At 36.0% G+C, this 18231-nt stretch overlaps 1 protein-coding gene across 10 annotated transcripts in view; it reads left to right on the top strand.

The window, feature by feature from the left end:
* Positions 1-18231, top strand: part of QKI (QKI, KH domain containing RNA binding) — a 167973-nt gene that overhangs the window by 98625 nt on the left and 51117 nt on the right. For all 10 annotated transcript variants that reach the window (XM_050894275.1, XM_050894273.1, XM_050894271.1 and 7 more), the window contains one exon: positions 12948-13091. In XM_050894275.1, the coding sequence (XP_050750232.1) occupies positions 12948-13091 (144 nt within the window). The remainder of the gene's footprint in view (positions 1-12947; positions 13092-18231) is intronic.

Here is an 18231-nt window from a genome sequence, read left to right as displayed (position 1 = left end):
TGATTATAAGCACAGACATTGTGTCTAAAGCTGGCAATATTCATTTAAGCAACCACTTCTGAAAAAAATTGGTGTATGTTTAGCGCTACGTTTTCTTGTTGGCATAAGAGGTGATTTGAATCTAATTATTCACGATAGCATTTAGCTGCCTAGGCACTTGAATCTTCTTGCCATCCCTGCAGACCTACAGGAAGCAGGAGTGATTCAGACACCTGCTCTTCATTATGCATCTTTGAGGAAATCTTCAAGGCAGATTCATCCCAAGGATTGAAATAAGAAGGGGGAAATAAGAAAAATATTAGGTGTAATCATATCAATGCTAGTACCCTGTTTTTCATTAAGGTCAGGATTCTGCAAAGCACTTCAGCTTATGCATGAGATATGTTGTAACATTGATTGTTCCCCCCAGCTCTGTTTTTTGCAGTCTGACTGTGCATGTTCTCATCAAAACTCACAGTTATTGTTAACGTGCACATTTATCCAGAACAGAAAGAGCCATTCCCAAGCAGTGTAAGATACAGGTTTTGAGCTAAAGCTCTGGCATTGCAACCATGTCATCCTGGCCCTGCCAGTAAAAACAGCTTTGCTTTTCTGTGCACAGCCTCTTTCCTGCATTTTGCTGCGTTCTTGTAGCCCAGCAGCAGTAAAGTACTGTTGGCAAAGTGTCACTGGTTAAAGTATTAAAGTTTAAAGTTACTCCTCTTCCTCTGCCCTTTCCCCTCTCCAACCTGCCCCTGAACCAATCTAAAAAACCAGGGGTGATGAATGTTTGTTTTACCTCTTTTAATTTTTTTAAATTTCACTGAGCAAGAACAGTTTCTTAACTGTTTCTTCAGTAGTTTCTTAACTACTACCTAGGTATGTTTGGTTTGAGTCATGAGTCTCTTATTTTTGTTGCTTTGACAAATAGTAAAAACCTAAAGATCACAATGTCCTAAAATAAAGCTAACAATATATTACTATAAAAATAATTTTGTTTTACAAGTCATCTGATTTTATAGAAACAGTGATAACTGGTCACTTAACTTTTTTGTGCATACCAAGAGTAAAAACTATGAACCTGTTCTTTTTTACTTCAGATGGGTTGTGGGATTTGGGGGAGGTGGGCAGAGTAGGGAAGAGTTTTCCTTTTGATTTTCTTAAATTTAGCTGGCAGTTCTGTGCAGAGTTTCATAACTGTATCTGAAACTTGTCTATTACATTGTGGGTTAAGAGGTGGTACTTTTCAATTTTCTTGGCACATTGAGGTTATGTTAACATGTTCAATCTGAGTTTCTGTTAAAAATGTTCTGTAGTGACATCTTCGTATACTTTTGTGCAAAGATTTGGAGTGAGTGGAATTTCACTTTTCTTACTGTGTTAAGCAGTTCTGAAAAGATGTTAAAGAGGTTAGTAATCACGTGTTATTGTAAATGTTAACAGCGTGAGAAAATAGGGAGGAGTAGTTCTCTCTTTTAAAAGCTTACAATTACTTTGTAACTAAAAAAGGTGAAGGGTTGGCGTGACTACATTGTCATTTTATAAAGTTGTCTTTACAATATGCTCCCTTAAGACCTTCACCAAGATTTATGCAGAGGAATCCCTATTGATAAATCTTTTATTTTTCATATATATATATGTGAGGTATATATGCGCCTCATCCTTGAGGAAACACTAAAAGCAAAATGGTTGGATTTTCAAGCAGAAGCTGAGTCACTGGACTCTGGAAGTGATAGGCAAATTGAGATTAGGAAAGTAGAAGTGTGGATATGTTGGCATTAAAATGCAGACTGTAAGCAGCTCTGTTTATTCTGATAGCTCCAAAAGGTCACTTAGCTATTACAGTTTTTCTCTTTATATTTCTTTCTCCTCCTTTTCTTTAACAGTGCTGTAAATTCAGTCTGAAATAAAAAATTAAAAAATCGGTCATTTATTCCTAATTATATAAAAAATGAAATTTAACAAATTATGTATGAATTAATGTAGCTTTGTCTGTTTCTTTAGACTTCCAGCAATTTTCACTCATTTATGTTAGAATTCATGCTTAGATTAAGCAGGAATAGCACCTGAAGAAAAGTGTGGCTTTATTTTGTTATTTCTTGACCCTCATGATTTGTTCAACATCACTTATATGTGGAGCTGTCACAGAAGAGCTGGAGCACAGGTGTTTGAAGATAAGCTTAACTGAGAAATGGATCAATTTAATACTGAGCTCAAATTATTGAGGAGGGAAGTGTTCATGCGTTGACCAGCTTTGCTATGCAAAGCAGCAATCAAATCTAAGCAAGGCAGAGAGGAAATAAAACATGGATTAGAGAAATATAAATGGTTGAAATTCAGTAAAGACAGATGCCACAATTATCTGGAGCAGTTACTGTTGATGAAAGTTACATGATAGTACTTCAAATGACGAAAGACGATGTTTCAAAAAGTGTAAAATTATACTACCAGCCTAAGAGCTGATCATGTTCTCCATTGAATAAAAAAATATAATTTGTTTTATGTTTTTTACTTTTACAAGTGCTAGCGACTAATACTACATTGATTGTAGTGTTAAAAATTCAGTATGCTGTAAATGGTAGTCCAAATTGCAGTCAAGAACAGTGTTTTGGGATTGTTTTTTTTTTTGTTTTGCTTTTTCTTTCTGTTTGGTTTTTTTTGTTTGTTTGGTTTTTTTAACTATTTAAAAAATCTCTAAAGAAATATTTGGGAGTACTATACTGTGTAGACTAGAAGACTGAGAAACCAGTGAACGGACACTTTTTTCCGTTAAATACAGCTGAGGAGTAGTGGTAGCACTTTTCTTTAAACAATAGAGTAAGTATCCAGAAATGTGCAACCACTGCTCAGATATTTCCCGTAAGTTCCCAAATCATTAAACCACAGGCTCTGATGATGCATTCCATCTTTTGTGTTCATTGCACAGATGAAAGTAAAAGTTTCATATGAATGGAAAAAGGAAAAACTAAGGGTCTCACCTTGAAGTTGGAAATAAAGGTTCTCCTCAAAGTGCTATTTATACGTTTTATCCAATCATTCACAACTGCAAAAAGCCTCCAGTCCTAAGTAAAAGAACAGGAACCCACCTCCTGGTGAAGCCCTTTATCATTGGGCTAGAGATGCCTCCAGCACTTCGTGCATTTTTTTATTTTTCCCCCCCCCCCCCCCCCTTCCCTCCTGGGCAGTGATCTGCCACCTTAAAGGACAAAGTGGAAAGTGCCTTGTTCTGCCTTTCTTTGGCCTGATGTTAGGGCACTCCTGGAATATCAGCGTGGTGATGTTGATGCATTTTTGGCTGAGGCAATACTAGGATCTTGATTGTAATTTCCTGAACCAATGTACCAAAGGCTGGACTGTTAACATTGCATTTTCTTGGAGTTGCAACTTCTTTCTTAAAGCAACTTTCTTGAAGTTGCCATGCCTTGAGTTAGTTTTGGAAAGTATATTAGATTAGGTCCTTTTGGATGTCAACACTCCTAGTTTGAGAATCCCAGATGAAAAACAGGCATCAGACTTTCAGTTTAATTAAGACTATTTTGCCTTTCAGCATGTACTTCAGCAGAGTTTTAGACACCTTGGTAAGATTTTGGGTGGAATACAGAGGCATGTATTAGCAAGGCTAGTACCTTGGTGTACTAGTCTTCCTCCTGGGTAGAAATATAATGGTAAATTAAAATATAATACAACTAGAATACTGCTTAAGTAAAAACTGAGATTTACAAAAGAATCTTTATGTACTTAAAAGAGTAAATTTAATAGTATTATATAGTAAAATATGATGTTACTGACATGTTGATACTACTTTAAGAAATACCTTTTTAGGTCACGGGGGAATAACTAGTTCATAAAAACTGGTCTATTCTGGATATATTTTCTGTTTTGTTTTTAACATCCTGTTAATGATCGGTAAAATAAAAATTCTAAAGTATGTTAAGACTCTGTAAACTGAGTAATTTAATATCTATGTATAAAAGTGCATGGTATATAGGTGCTGCGTGATACTAAGGTAGATGTAAGAATACTTATTTTTGTCAGCCTTTCTCCATCTAAAGCTGAATAGCAGAATCAGCTTTATACTGCTTAATAATGCTCATTAAACTTAGAGGCAGATGGGTTTATGCAGAAGTGGTGTTAGAACAGTTGCAGGTTATTTTGAAGTTAATTTCATTAGTGACTGCTAATGAATGGACTTGAGTCATGAGTTGAAATAAACTTACTGTCTGTATTTCCTGATTAGAGAATGCTCTGAGGAATGTGTCTGCTGTCACAGATTAGGTTTTGTTGATCTAAGCCTTCATTTAAAAGTTTCTTTTGTACCTTGAGATTCAGAATATGGAGGTACTTCCCTTCAAAAAGCCATCTGAAGATAACCCTGAATCAAGACAACTATTGCATTCAGGTTTTATTGGTATTTTGTTTTCTTTTGAAGGAATTTATGTTTGTTTATGGATATTGTTACGTTAACAGTGGTCAATGTGTGAAAATAATCACAGTATTGTGAAATGCCTTGTACTGCTTATTGCCTTTTCTGTAGGGGAATAAAATTATACTTGGATATCAGTGTAACTCTGTCTCCATATGAAGTTTATTACTTCAGGAATGCTGGTAAAGTTAAAATGTTAAAACTCTTATCTGTAGTCCAAAGTCAGAAAAATGAACAGGCTCACTCCTTTGACTAGGTAAAGTTTGACACTTCATGGTAATTTTAAGTATCAGTATTAACAATTGCATTCATCTCTAACCAGTATATCCAGATGCTGTGTTTATGCTGTGCAGTTCATGTGCTAAGTTCTCATTTATTCGCTGAGGATACCGATGCATACAAAACTTTTTTACTTTCATCCCAAAACAGTGAAATACTCAGTCTTAACAGGCTCCTGGGTTTTGACAGCACTCGACAATACAGCTCGTTCCACAAATCATTGCTCTTATTTTTCACACTGGCACAACTTGAGACAAATATGCAAGAAGAAAATCCTGGAGAGATGCAGTCCTGTTGCCTGTTTCACAGCAACTTAACCCTTTGTGATGGAGAGTTCCTGCTGGCTCCGCTCTCTGGAGCAGTTCGCTGTCCAGCTATAATGGTGCAGAGCAGGGGGGATGTGAGTGCGGTGGCTTGGGCGGTGACAGGGGCTGCCTCTTTTGTCAGCAGACCGTGGTTGTTGGATCAGCTCAGTTGTGCTGTGAAGCCACAGCTTTAGAAAGATCCAGTGTGGTGTTTCGTGCATGTGGGAACCATTTTGACTGCAGGGCAGATCTGAACTTGGGGCGGCGCTTGGTTTGAAGTTTCCCGAGCACAAAGTCTGTGTTGAGGCTCCGAGACAGAGAACAGAATCCTCATCTGTGCATTTAGACATTAGGTTGTTTCATGCCATCAGATTTCTTCAGAATAGTTCTTAAAAGATTTTTCAGATAATGCCCTTTGACAATGTTTGACAGGTACCGGCTAGTTTAACATGAGCTGGAAGACACCCACTGCTTAATCCAGAATTGTCTTGAAGGGGGCTTAGTATACAATAATAATGGATAATTGAAGACATACTAAATAATACTAACTTGTCTGACCTTCAGAACAGTAAGTATGTGACTGCTAATTTAAGCAATTGATCTGTTGCTTCTATAGGAGAAAACTTCGATCAGAAATTCTAAATGTGAAGTAAGCTACAGTGTTCTCCCTGACCAGGTGCTACTCCTTCAGCATTTCTTTTGTTACATTATTTTGTCACCAGCTTTCTGCTTGTGAACTGCTACCATTAGAAGCTCAGTAGGAGCAAAAGTCTATGTTAATTTGCCTGACTGTAACTGCACAATTAAAGCAGTTTATCAGCAGGGGTTAGGACAATCAGTGTGTTCTGATGCTTCATGTTATAAAATTACTTCTGTTGTTCAAACAGATACTGTAATTAGTGCATCATTTTAAACTGGTTTTCTGCAGGGCTGGCTTGGAGTTTCATCTGATAAAAATCTCTATTTTTGTTACTTCCCTAAGCACTTATTTTGTTTGCAGGCCTCTTCTAAAGTGACAACTTTTATTGAAATGTAGTGTCAGGAGTATATCATGTGAATGCGCTTGTGAATACAGGTTTGGGGGTGGGGTGGGTTGTTTTTCAGGTTTTGTTTGTTTGTTTTTCACGGGTCAGTCCTGTCAAGACTTAGATTCACTGGCAAAAATGGAAGGAGAAAACTCTTATGTTTGTATTTACGGTTGTTACTACATACTAGCATCTAATACCTAGTTCTTACATAGATGACCAGGTTGCTTCATGTCAGATAATAAAGATAACTGTGTGTTCTGTCCCTGGCACATGCATAATTAGATTTCACTTAGGATAGTTTCATGAGACATGGTGAGCCAGTCTTTAAGTGGCAGTTATGTATTAAAATATGGTCGCTCATCTTCTCCCTTTCCCAATTACAGCACTGACCTTGTGTTGGCACTTAGTAGCCCCTTATGATCTTATTCAAGTCACTTGTCCAGCAGAAAATGTGTGTGTGGGGGGGAAGGGGGTGTGTTTTTGCTGCATCAGCACATTGGCCTGGTTCTCCAAAAGGCTGGTGTGGTGCTGGGACCAGTCCCAGTGGAGTGGCCTGGTAAGGGGAGTGAACCTTTTGAAGTTGTTAGATTGGTCACAAAAGGATACAATAAGACAACAGTAAGAGACAATTCAAGTCATTTTTGTTTCATTAGGGCTAGAGCTCTCATGAATATGTATCAGCTGATGTGGAGTTTTTTGCATATCTGAGACTTCTAAGTGGTTTATTCCTTGCACAATATGTTACAGAAATCCTCTGTCTTCCAAATGTTTGTTTTCAACTATCTCTGCAGCAGAGATGCCAAAAGCTTAAAAATAAAATTCTTTAGCTCAGGTTGGCAGAAAGAACAGTTACAAGAACAAAAGTTATGTTGAACAACAGGAGATGGGCAACTCTTGTGGCCCATGAAAGGTTGGGAGTAATGACTTACTTTAGGGAAAAGAGCATTCTTCTTAGATTACTCTGGCTTGGTTTTACCAGTTCAACTGTGTCGACAAAAGGTTAAGTAAGGTGTAATCTGTATTGAATGGTTGAGTAATGTTTCTCTCGGACTCATTAATTCAGACCTGACATTGTTGCATGGCTACAATACATATCAACTCTTATTTAAAAATACTTAAACTAGAGCAGGACTAGAATTTGCTTACAATGACCTCTCTAATTTATCACTTTTTAGTTAAATTTAACTTTTGTTTCAAAATTGCTTTAAATCAACATGTTAACTTTTTTTAAATTCACATAGCTTCTTTTAAACTGCTCTTCCAGTTATTTTTAAAACTTTGATATATGTGTGTTAATGTTTTCATTATGGAAAAGAAACATTCACCTGGAACTACTGTCAATTGGAATGTACCTTTAGAACAATTTATTAGACAAAATATATTGTGGTAATTTTACTAAATAGCTGAATTTCTTCTCTCCACATCTTACCTCCTCCATTTGACTGTGAGAAGTGGCTATGAGTGTTTATACTGTTTCTTATATCTTAGGATAATTTTAATTAAAGTTCTTAGAATGTACTTGAATTAAACCTTTGTACAGTTTAAAGGACTGAAGCTATTCTGATGCCTTTTAATTTTAGCATTCAGTTTGACATTATATGAAAACATTCTTTTACTGTAGCTTTTCTGTGTTTCTTGTCCTTCGGTAGGGAGAGCAGCTTGTTGTAATAGGTTGGTGAAAACAGAATTTAATAACCTATCACTTCAAGATGAGTGAGGATGCTAAGGTTCATTCTCAACATTTCCTTGAGCCAGTGGCTTTATTTCTTTAAAAGGCCCCTGCTGTTGGTACTGAGCTGTGTTTGTATTTTCTAGTGGCCAACATTACTGGAAATTGTATGAGTTAGAGCGGAAAACGTGCATAGGGAGGGGGGTTGCACTTTTTTTAATACTATGGGCCATACCTTTGTGAAAAAAAAAGCCATGTGGAAAACTTCCTTCCATTCTTACCACATTGCATTCATTCTTTCTTTCTTGTCTAACTAATATATACCTGCCTGCATATAAACAGGTACTAGGAAAGTATTTCTTCTCAGTGTTTATTTAATTTTCCTTTAATGGCATTCTGACAGCTGGAAATGACTAGATTCTACTTCACCAGTTTTTAATTCATCAACTTATTTTTAGTCAGTTCGCCATACTGTAAAGGTCTTTAGGCCTTTGCGGTGAGAAATAGTTTGAGATTTTTTAAAAAGTTCTTGATAAAATATTTTGTGATGGCGTTCTGAAAATATTTTCCCCTTTCACCATTTGAATCTTTTGAACAATTTCAGTCAAGCTTGACAGGCACTTCTTTCCTGTGGGTTTAGAGTTTTTTGAAAATTATTGGCTAGATAGAGGAGAGGCCTAACTTAATACCTCTAGTCGAGGCAAGGCATGTACTGAGTTTTCAGTCATCTGCTTTTTGTAGCTTACAGAAAGCTAGTAAGCTGCTGTCTCTTGTTAAGTCAATAGTCAAGGTATTAAGAAGGAAGCTTTGGGATGGGATGTGAAGATGTAAATAGAAATGGCCTTAAAGGACTGGGATGCAGGAGGTATAAGACCACAACTTGGAATTACTGTGGTAGGGTGAGGTGTATGGAAAACACAGGACACAACAGGGAGCTGGATTTCAGTATTTCTCCTCATGGAACAACTTTTCTAATATTAAAGCTTGGCTGTATAGATGCAAGGCAGTTGCATCCTCTGCCTGCTTTTTGGCTCCCCCCTAAATCCCTCCCCAAGAAAATAAAAAATAATTAGGGGGGGGGGGGAAACAACAACAAAAATTTTGTAATTATGTTACTTTTTCTTTTATTTTTGTGCAACTAAATTTCAAGGAATTGTAGCAAGATTTTTTTTAAACTGCCTGATCCATTGACCTTAATAGCAAGATAAATACTGAGCAGTTTCTTCAGGTCCATTATTGTGTATAGGTACCCTGAGGATAATGAGTGTATAGGCACAGGCAACAGAATGAAAGCAAAATCTGTTTACAGAATTAGGCTGTATTTAAGGATACTGAAATTTCTGCCAAACAAGGAGCACAGTAAAATTTCATCTGCCAGTTATGTTGCTCTTAATGTTCTTTAATTTAGCAGACAAGATAGTTTGGTTGTAATTAAGCTTTTCTAATATTGTTGTTCCCCAAGGTTGTGGCATAAATCATTTTACTCCGTAGTTTCCCGCATCTTCACTGCCTCCATTTTTCCTGTATAATTCTTCCATAAACAATCTCTGGGATGCAGGAAAACTTCATGCTGTAAATTACTTCTTGTGTATGTAATATAATTTTGAATATATGCAATTGAATTTCTTTTTCCCAAGTCTTTTATTCAGGTTTTCTGGTTTTCTTGGTGCTGTTTCTTTCTTCTATATGCATACCCTTCCTGCTGTGGTAACAAATGTTTTTTGCCCAAAGTAACTCTCATGGCAATTTCTGTTACTCCTCACTGCTTTTTCTATAGGTACTACTGAGTTGCTACTGAAGGATAAGAGGCAATGGGCACACTGAAATAAAAGAAATTACATTTAAAAATAACAAAAAGGTTTTTTGTATTGTGACTGAACACTGGTTGAACACTGAATTAGGTCGCCTGGAGAGGTGGTGGAGTCTCCATCCTTGGAGATATTTAAAACCTGGCCCTCAGGAACATGCTTGTGTTGACCCTGCGCTGAGCAGGAGGGGTTGAACTGGATGATGTCCAGGGTCCCTTCCCACCTCAGCCGTTCTCTGATTCTGTGAAGTAATCTGGTTTGTTTTAGCTTCAGTTCACTTCAAGATAGCCACAGTTTGTAGTTTCTTTCTACAAAGTTATGCAGCAGGGCAAGTTGTAATCATTCTCTCCTGCCCATCTTTTCACCATTTTCTCCCCAAACAATTTCAAAAGAAGACCCTAACCAACCCTTAAAGTCTTGGAACATATTTCATGAGTCTTAAGAAGGACACCTTCCAACTTAAATTCCAGATATATTCAATTTACCCATTCAGCCTTTTCTATACTAAAACAGGGTTGGGAAAAAATGTTTTCACGACTTGTTGCACAGAGGACTAATTTAATTTAAGTAAAGGTTTTACTTGGGGGGAAATATGTTTTTCCAAACCATCCTTTCAGGATTTAAGAGGAGAATGAGGTAGCATAAAAAATTGCAACTCTTAACTGCAAGAGGTTGCAGGTTCTCTCTCCCTGTCATACATTTTGCTTCTGACTTCCTGTTCGAATGAATGACCTAGTGTAGATATGAATTTCCTGCTTTTGGTAAAAACAAACAAATAAATAATCAAACATACATATTGGTGTAACATTCAGTTAGCATTTTCAATAAACCAAAAGACATTTATTGGAAAACTGTTAACCCACTAAGAAAGCAACCTTGTGGGACAGAATGGAAGCGGTGGAGGAATTTGAAGCCCCAGTGCGTTGAGGTAGAACAGAAGAAATTGGAAGCCCATTCCAAACTCTATTCTTTTTTTTTGACTGTTTTTTCAAAACATGTGTGGACTTTTATTCTTCTTAACCTTTCTTTCAGTCTTACCATTTGACTTAAGAAATAGTACTCTCCACAGCAACAGGACTTTTATTAATGTACTTCATGACCATACGAGAGCATATATAGAACTAGTCATATACTAGTTCAGTTATCTTACCAATAAGTATTTGTATGATTGTTTGTGCTGTGAGGTCTGACCTTAATACGTGTGATTATTGACCTTACACACAACATGTTCCACCTAAAAGTAAATTAGGGGGTATGGAAAAAAAATCTACAGTATCACCTGTTTATTGTCTTATGTGCAGCTTCTTTTTAAACTGAACAAAAAAATCCTCAGGCTGCAACAGAACAATTGGAAGTACAGCACTAATAGCTTTTACCTGGGGACATCTTTTCTTGTCATTTGACCCCCTCGCCCCCCCCCCCCCCCATGGCACTATAGTTGTGCCAGGTTATTGTGCATCTCGTGTTAGTAACCGGTACCTTTCCCATTCCAGCATTTTGTCAGCTCACCACCAGTCAATGCAGGAAGCGGTAGCGGCATGTTTCTTGCTCTGCCCTCTGCTGGTTTAGGAACCTTCTCTCATTCATCATACCTGTAACATAATACTTTGTACTACCTCATATTAATATAGCTTGTCACCATCTTAAAAGAAAACAACTCACTCCTGCTTTGGATTAAAAAAAAATAATAAACTGAATTGTTTAAATAGTAGTAGTGGAGTTTTGATCATGATTGAGTGAAATAAGCTGCAAATACCTTGTGGTAGATAGTTCTTTCAAAGATTAAATTACAGCAGGGAGCGTTATAACTCAGCTGCACTTTGCATCAGGTTCTGTTTTATAAATGAGGGTTATTTTTCTCTCTTTCTTTTTTCAGCTTCTGAAATTCACAGAGATATTTTCACAGCCACCATTGCTTAGAAAGTTGGCTAAGATAACATTTAAAAAAAAAAAATCACTGTAGCTGATAGTATGGACTAGTGCATATGTGCGTATGTTACATGAAAATAGTGAAAAGAAATTTCCTTCAAAGTACTGATTCTTTTACAGAAATTTTCCATGCATCTCTTATGATTCTATTTTTTTCCCCATTTTTGTCCTTGTCTATTCCACAAAACGTTTCAGACGTAAAGCAGCTGAATTAAAGATAGAACATTCTAAGGAACAGTGCTCCCTCAGGTATATATGAATATAAAGTACTGCAAGTATTTGTTGGTATTACATCTTCAAACATTTCCTCTGCATGTCTGATTTCCTGGAAGAATTTTAATGAAATTTTGGGAAAAAGACACATTTGCAATTAACTTTGCTTGCCTTAATTTTTTTTTAAATGTGAATTGTGGTTAAGCCACAAAAGTTTGTCTTACAAATAGGAGGCTATTTTATTATGCCCAGGATTTTAAGTTTTAAGTGGTTTTTGTTTATGTGGGCCTTTATTTAGATTCAAAAGTCATAATAAACGTTTGTCATTTACTAAAGTTTTGATCTCCCTCCCCCATTTTTTTATTCGTTTTATTACATTTTAAATATTGTTAAATTATGTTTCTGGGAAATTTAGCTAGCTTTATTCGCTGTTTAATAAAAACAGAGTTGGAAAGTTTCTTCTGTGTTGTGTTCATTGTCTTATTCTTTGAAAGACTGGATACTTGAATGTGTTACTTAAATTTACTTATATCTGTTGTTTAAAAATGTTTACATTAAAAAAATGTTTTGTTTAGCATGCCGTCCCTTTCTGAAAGCATTACTAAGATTTATCTTTGGGATTATTAATGCTATTGATGTAACAGAGTACCTATGTAATGGTGACTGTCTTGTTACATGCTTTTCTGTGACTTCAGTATTAAAGCCTTGTCATCTCCTCTCTACCGTTCATCCAGTACATGTAGCTCTGCTTTGAAAATTAGAACTTCTATTCTAATGTTTGATTCTTGAAGCTTTTCTTCATGAGTATTTAAAAGTGATTTTTAGCACTGAAGAATTGTTCTCTTTTCTTGTCCTTTGAAGTGATTCAGATGGAGTTTCTATGTATGGTGTCTGTTTCACTTTTCTTGAAAATATTAGGTTGCTTAACCACCAGTATGTTTTATCTGTAACCCTTGAAAGGCTCCAAAGAATATTGAAAGCAATACTGTGTTTGTAGTACTTCTTGTTCTTGTTCCTTTGTTCAGTTCGGAAGGGTACTCTAAGAAATCACATTTGTTTTGTAGTCTTAAAAAAAAAAAAAAAAAAGTATGAGGTTCCAAAACACAGACAAAATCCTCAAAAAGATATTCTGAAGCCTGAGTTCTTGTTAAGTGACTACATAAAACAGTCTCCACAGTATGAAGAAGTCTTTTCCCATCTTGCTGAAAATACAGTTTGTACTATTCACAGAATTGAGTTTGTCTACTGTTGATGTGATTGTTTTATACAGAATGTAACAGTGCTTCATAGCTTCCATGTTTTAATTTTTTTTAGGAAGAACAGAACCGAGGCAAGCCCAACTGGGAACACCTGAATGAAGATTTACATGTACTTATCACTGTGGAGGATGCTCAGAACAGAGCAGAAATAAAACTGAAGAGGGCTGTTGAAGAAGTAAAAAAGTTACTGATACCTGCAGTAAGTATTCATATGCAAGTCTTCGCTTTCCATTTCCAGAAGTTACTTCTGAAATACAATTAATACTGCAGCGGTAAGAGTAAGTCTGCGGAGCGCCATCCTAAAATGAAGTTTAGATATTATTTTGTAATACTCTAGTGATCTTTAAAATGTCTCATCCCAATTCAAATTATTTCTCAGAACAGAATAATACTTTTAAGAGATGGGGTTTTTTTTTGCCTGTTTTAGATATAGATGAAGCAAATTCTTACCACCTTTAAAAGGCAATGCTGAACTGTTACAAACACTAGCTTTCTCACCTTCTTTCAGTATAAGGATGCTTCACTTTAAGGCTGGGGAAATATGACATGCTTTTATGTTTCGCTTTGAGATGATTCTGATTCTTGAAGAAAAGAAGGCATGTTTTCTTAGATCATCACATTAGACACCTTCCAAAAAGAACAAAACTCTTCAGGAACACAGTATCAAAAAACTTTACTGTCAATATACTGGGGAAAAATAAACATAGTGAAACTGGAAAATGGGTTGTCTTTCTCATTTCCTGGTAATATAAACTGCCTTCTGCCCAGCCACATGACTTAAAGCCTTTTGCAGGGACCAGAATTACCCTGAGAGCGCCCTTCTCTTAGATCTGCTCTGTATTCTCACTCAAAGCAAGGTGACTCAGCGTGGCTGTATAGTGTATCCCATGCCACTAACTTGCATCTTGTGCTGATTTTTACCACCACTTTTGTGCCATTATAAAATGATAAAAACAAATTACATCTTTTTCAGTGGAGGAAAATTTTTCCATATTATGAGGAAAAATTGAGATTATGTTGTGAAAGTAAGTAGTAGGTGGTATTAAAATGACCTAGTGATTTTGGGTGCTTAGTGAATGCTAATAGATGCTGGCTGTGAGGAAACTTGTGGTGACACATGCTGTATAAGCACATTTATTCAGAACACATTTTTAAAAGTTACCAAAGATCAGGAGAGAGACTTAATTTTTGAATTAACAAAATATGGTAGAATATTAAGCAGGAGGTATGAAAAAAATGTAGTTTAGACCTCTTCACATTGCACATTGTCAATCTCTGAAAGCAGAAGACTAGAGAAAGAAGATCTTCAGAATTTATTAATTTACTAAAAATTAATTTATTAATTTACTAAAGAGCACATTAGGCTTGAGTTTATGGTCAGGATTAGAAATGGTAATAAGAAAAAGACTTTTTATATGGGCAAAACTTGAAACCCTTATATTCATTCTTTAACTACTATGCAGCAAATAGATTAAAAACCACACAACTCAAATTTCTGTGTGATACAGAATTAATTTTGTCAAATGTCTGTTGATTCTTCTACCTCCCTCTTATTGCTGAATAATATGACTGAAGGGTTATGTTCAAAATGACCTGATAGGTCACAAAACCCCAGTATGTCTGAAGTACTAATGTGTATACTCTGTGTTTGTTCGTGTTATGCTTGGTTTCTGGAGCTGGTGGACGGGTGTGTTTTGCGCATCCAAAAAAAATGAATATGTTAGTAGTTTTTCATTGTGATAGTGTCAGCCAGCTCTTTGTCTTGAAAATATTCTGCCTCATTTAGTAACTCAATCAGTTGGGGGAGCTCTATAATCTTGATTACAGATTCCCCCCCCCCCCTTTAGAAAAAAACAACAACACAGGGCTAACTATTGTCCAAATACAGCATCAGTTGAAAAACACTTTGTATGTGTAGGCATAACAGATTTGGGCAGTGCTTATTACATGTGCGAGGGTTAAAGGTCTGTTGGCTCTCATTTCTGAAAATTATGCCTTGTTGAAACAGGCATGTATAGTACATACTAATGAATTAGTATATAGGTGAACTTGGTTTTTGCACTACCTATTGCATCTGTTCAATTAGTGTAAAAAATGGCTGTTTAATCAAATTATGGTTTCAGGCAGTTTGAGAGTTGAAACATTCTGTGTTAGGATTAAAAGATATGAATTGAAAACTTCTATGCAGGAAGCCATAAACCTTTAAATAATCAGGGTAAGCATGAGGAAAAAAGATATCCTAGCTAATTATAATAAGATGGGGGAAATTGTGGATGTTGGAAGATTCAAAAGATGCTCTAAAATGTATGAATGGAAAATCAGAAATTCCCTTTCATGTGGTAGAATACCTGCGACTATTACTGTTTTCCAAGTAAATGTCAGAGGATTAAAACTGATAAAAAGATACTAATGTATTTCTGTTTTATCTCCATCCAACTTAAGTAAAATTTGAGATTATGTAGGAGAGAAGATTCAGTCTCATTCTTGCCATATAGTGGCAATGCTTTGGTTTTCTGAGATACATTTCAGAAAAGCAAGCTAGTGTTAGAGATAGGAGTGAGTTACTAATCTCTTGGAATAATCAGTTATTTTTATACTCAAGATATTAAAAAGCCTAATTACATTTTATAGCAACAGTGCACAAATAGGCACATTTCTAAAGTGGATTTCCATTTGAAGGTACTTGGGTGGACAGAGACTATTTCAGTAGTAAGTGTGTTTCTTCTCGTCTTTATGGATCTGGATCACTAGTGATTTTTTTTCCTTGTGGATGTGAATTATTAATTTCCCTTTCCACTTGCTCTGGGATTTTTACCAAGATGGTGGTATAGTCAAACAGTTTATCTTTAGAAATAAAAAGGACAACTTGAGGCGGGCTGGCTGAACAAGCCATTTTTTCTCCCTAAGGAGAAAAGCCAAAATTTTTTTTTTTTTTTTAATTATTGTTATTTTGTATTTAATTTACATTTCTTTGGTATGAAACTTTTTTTTTATTTTGGCTGTACTTCAATTTCTATACAACTATTTCTTTTCCTCTTCCCATAGTTCAGTGAGATACTGGTCATTATCTGGACCTGCAAGATCATATCTGGTACTGCTTCTTTCATGTTTTTCTCCGAAGAAAAACAGGAAGAATAAAGCAGTCTGCAGGCTTTTGGGATCACGTTGAGCTGTACTGTCCTTATGCCTCCTCCTAAAGTGAATCCTACAGGTTATTGATCTCTCTTCATTGTGAGAGCTTTCAGAGTATTTGTTACTCGCAAGAGTTCGGTAAGGATAGGCGGTTCTCTTGCAAAGGAAAGACAAAAGATGCTGTGCATTGTGCACTGCAGAACGTAAGAAAAAATGCAGAGCCTGTGTAAGGAGGGGACGTATGTAATAATCAAGTATAGTATACTGAGTTACAGTGTCATTAAGAGTTTGGAATTATTCTTTGAGGTCCTGGGCAGTAGGGCTGAATTCCTCTGCTAGAAATATGTAAGGCTTCTACATGTTCGAAGAAGTGTTGAATAAACTCTTCTAGCTGCATGTGTCTTCTAGATACTCCTTTGTTATACAGATGTCCAGATCTCTTTAATTACTAATTCGCCTTTATACTGTCTGTCTTTATGTAGGATAGGGCACATATAACAGAATTCAAATTTCAGGCAAATCCTTTTTACTCCTTTTTCCTTTGACTCCACATTGTTCCTTTCTGAGGAAAAGGTCATATTTCTGGCTTCTACTTAACTATTGTAATTTGGTCTGGAATCAGTGTTTTTCAAATTCATTGTATTGCTCTTCCTGCATCGGGGCAGCTGTAGTTTTACTTGGTTGCTGCCTCCATCTTGTCTGAAGACAACTGCAACATAGTATTAGTCAGTGATGCTCCCTGTCAAACTATGTATATCATTGGCCACTACAGTAATGGAATTTTAAGATTGTGATAAGTAGGAAATAATGTTTCAGTAGAAGATTGTTTAATTTTGTTAGTATGTTTGGTTCTTGCTTGTGATAGTGATTTTAGATTTTTTGGTCTTGAATATCTTTAAATTTAGCTGTATGGTATGGGGGAAAGTTATCATTATTTAAACAAAAAAATCATTGAGCTTAATTATAATAAATACTGTAGCAATATTGATTTCATAATGTCAAAATCCTTAGAGTAGATGAATGTCAATGGCAATGATTTTTTTTAAGGTAATTCAAACACAAATAAAACCATGCTACATAAGAGATAAGATAATTATTCCTTAGTAGGAATAACATTAATTATGACTCAAAGTAGATGGGAGTCAACAAACAACCAATTTTATAATAGTAATTTTTGGGTATTTTGTAGCAGCTTTATGCATTGGACAACAATTACCATCAGTCTTCGATAGTGTTCCCAAGCATTTCATCCTGTTTAGTAATAGATGTTTCAGTGTTGTAGTTGAGGAATTTAAAAATGGAGTAAGGAAAGGATGCAAAATAAAGATGTTACTAGAACAGAGTTTCCACACCAAGATGATCTATAACATAAACTAATAGAGTCCAAATTACCAAAACCTAATAAGCCATTTAATAATAGAGGAAAGTTAGGATAATTCTTGCGGTATGGAGGAGCTGAAGTTGGAAATTAATTTTGCCAGTCTTCGGGTCATATTAAAAAAAAAACAAAACAAAATCAACTTTGCAGAGCTGCAAAGCTTCAATTGTTAAAGGAGAAATACCAAACGGGCCTGAAGAGTGCTGGATTAACTGATGTTACTGTCCTTTAACCATGTCATAGTTGCTGCTATGACTGTAGTCTGTTTCCAGCAAGCTGTTCAGAAGGTTGAATAAGTCTGAATTAGTGAAACTGTGAGATAAAGGAAGTACAGCATGCACTCTTGCCTCTAAACATTTTCATAAACAACAGAGATAAAATTGCTATGGTTAACAAATAATAGAGTAGTAAAAATCAGAATGAGGACAACTGTGGAAATAACTGAAAATTGCCCAAGAGGCTGAAGCAGTTGCTGAAAGTGATTGATTGAATCTTCTTGAGTTAAGGTTTTACTATTGGGTGAACTTACTTTGGCCTGAGGGGCTGGTAAGGTTAAGTGCAAGGCACTACTAGAAAAGTAAAAGTAGGAGCAGCGAACAGAATGCTTAGATGATGTGTTAACCAGGGCAGTATGATAAGAAACACTGGCTGTTTTCAGAGGAAAATAAGCAACTTAACACTGTAAGATCTTGTATTTCGCTTTACTTGTAGTGCTATAAAAACAGCCTCACCAAGTTGCAGCTGAACTCTGGATCATGGAGAAAATGGGGAAAACCTGTGCTGATGATGGCTGCCTTCACTATCAGCTGTGACAAAAGATGGGACTGGG

Source organism: Gymnogyps californianus, chromosome 3 (assembly GCF_018139145.2).
Source record: "Gymnogyps californianus isolate 813 chromosome 3, ASM1813914v2, whole genome shotgun sequence".
In the NCBI taxonomy this organism is placed as follows: domain Eukaryota; kingdom Metazoa; phylum Chordata; class Aves; order Accipitriformes; family Cathartidae; genus Gymnogyps; species Gymnogyps californianus.
The sequence above is the reverse complement of the archived record's forward strand: the minus strand, read 5'-3'. Positions and strand labels throughout refer to the sequence as shown.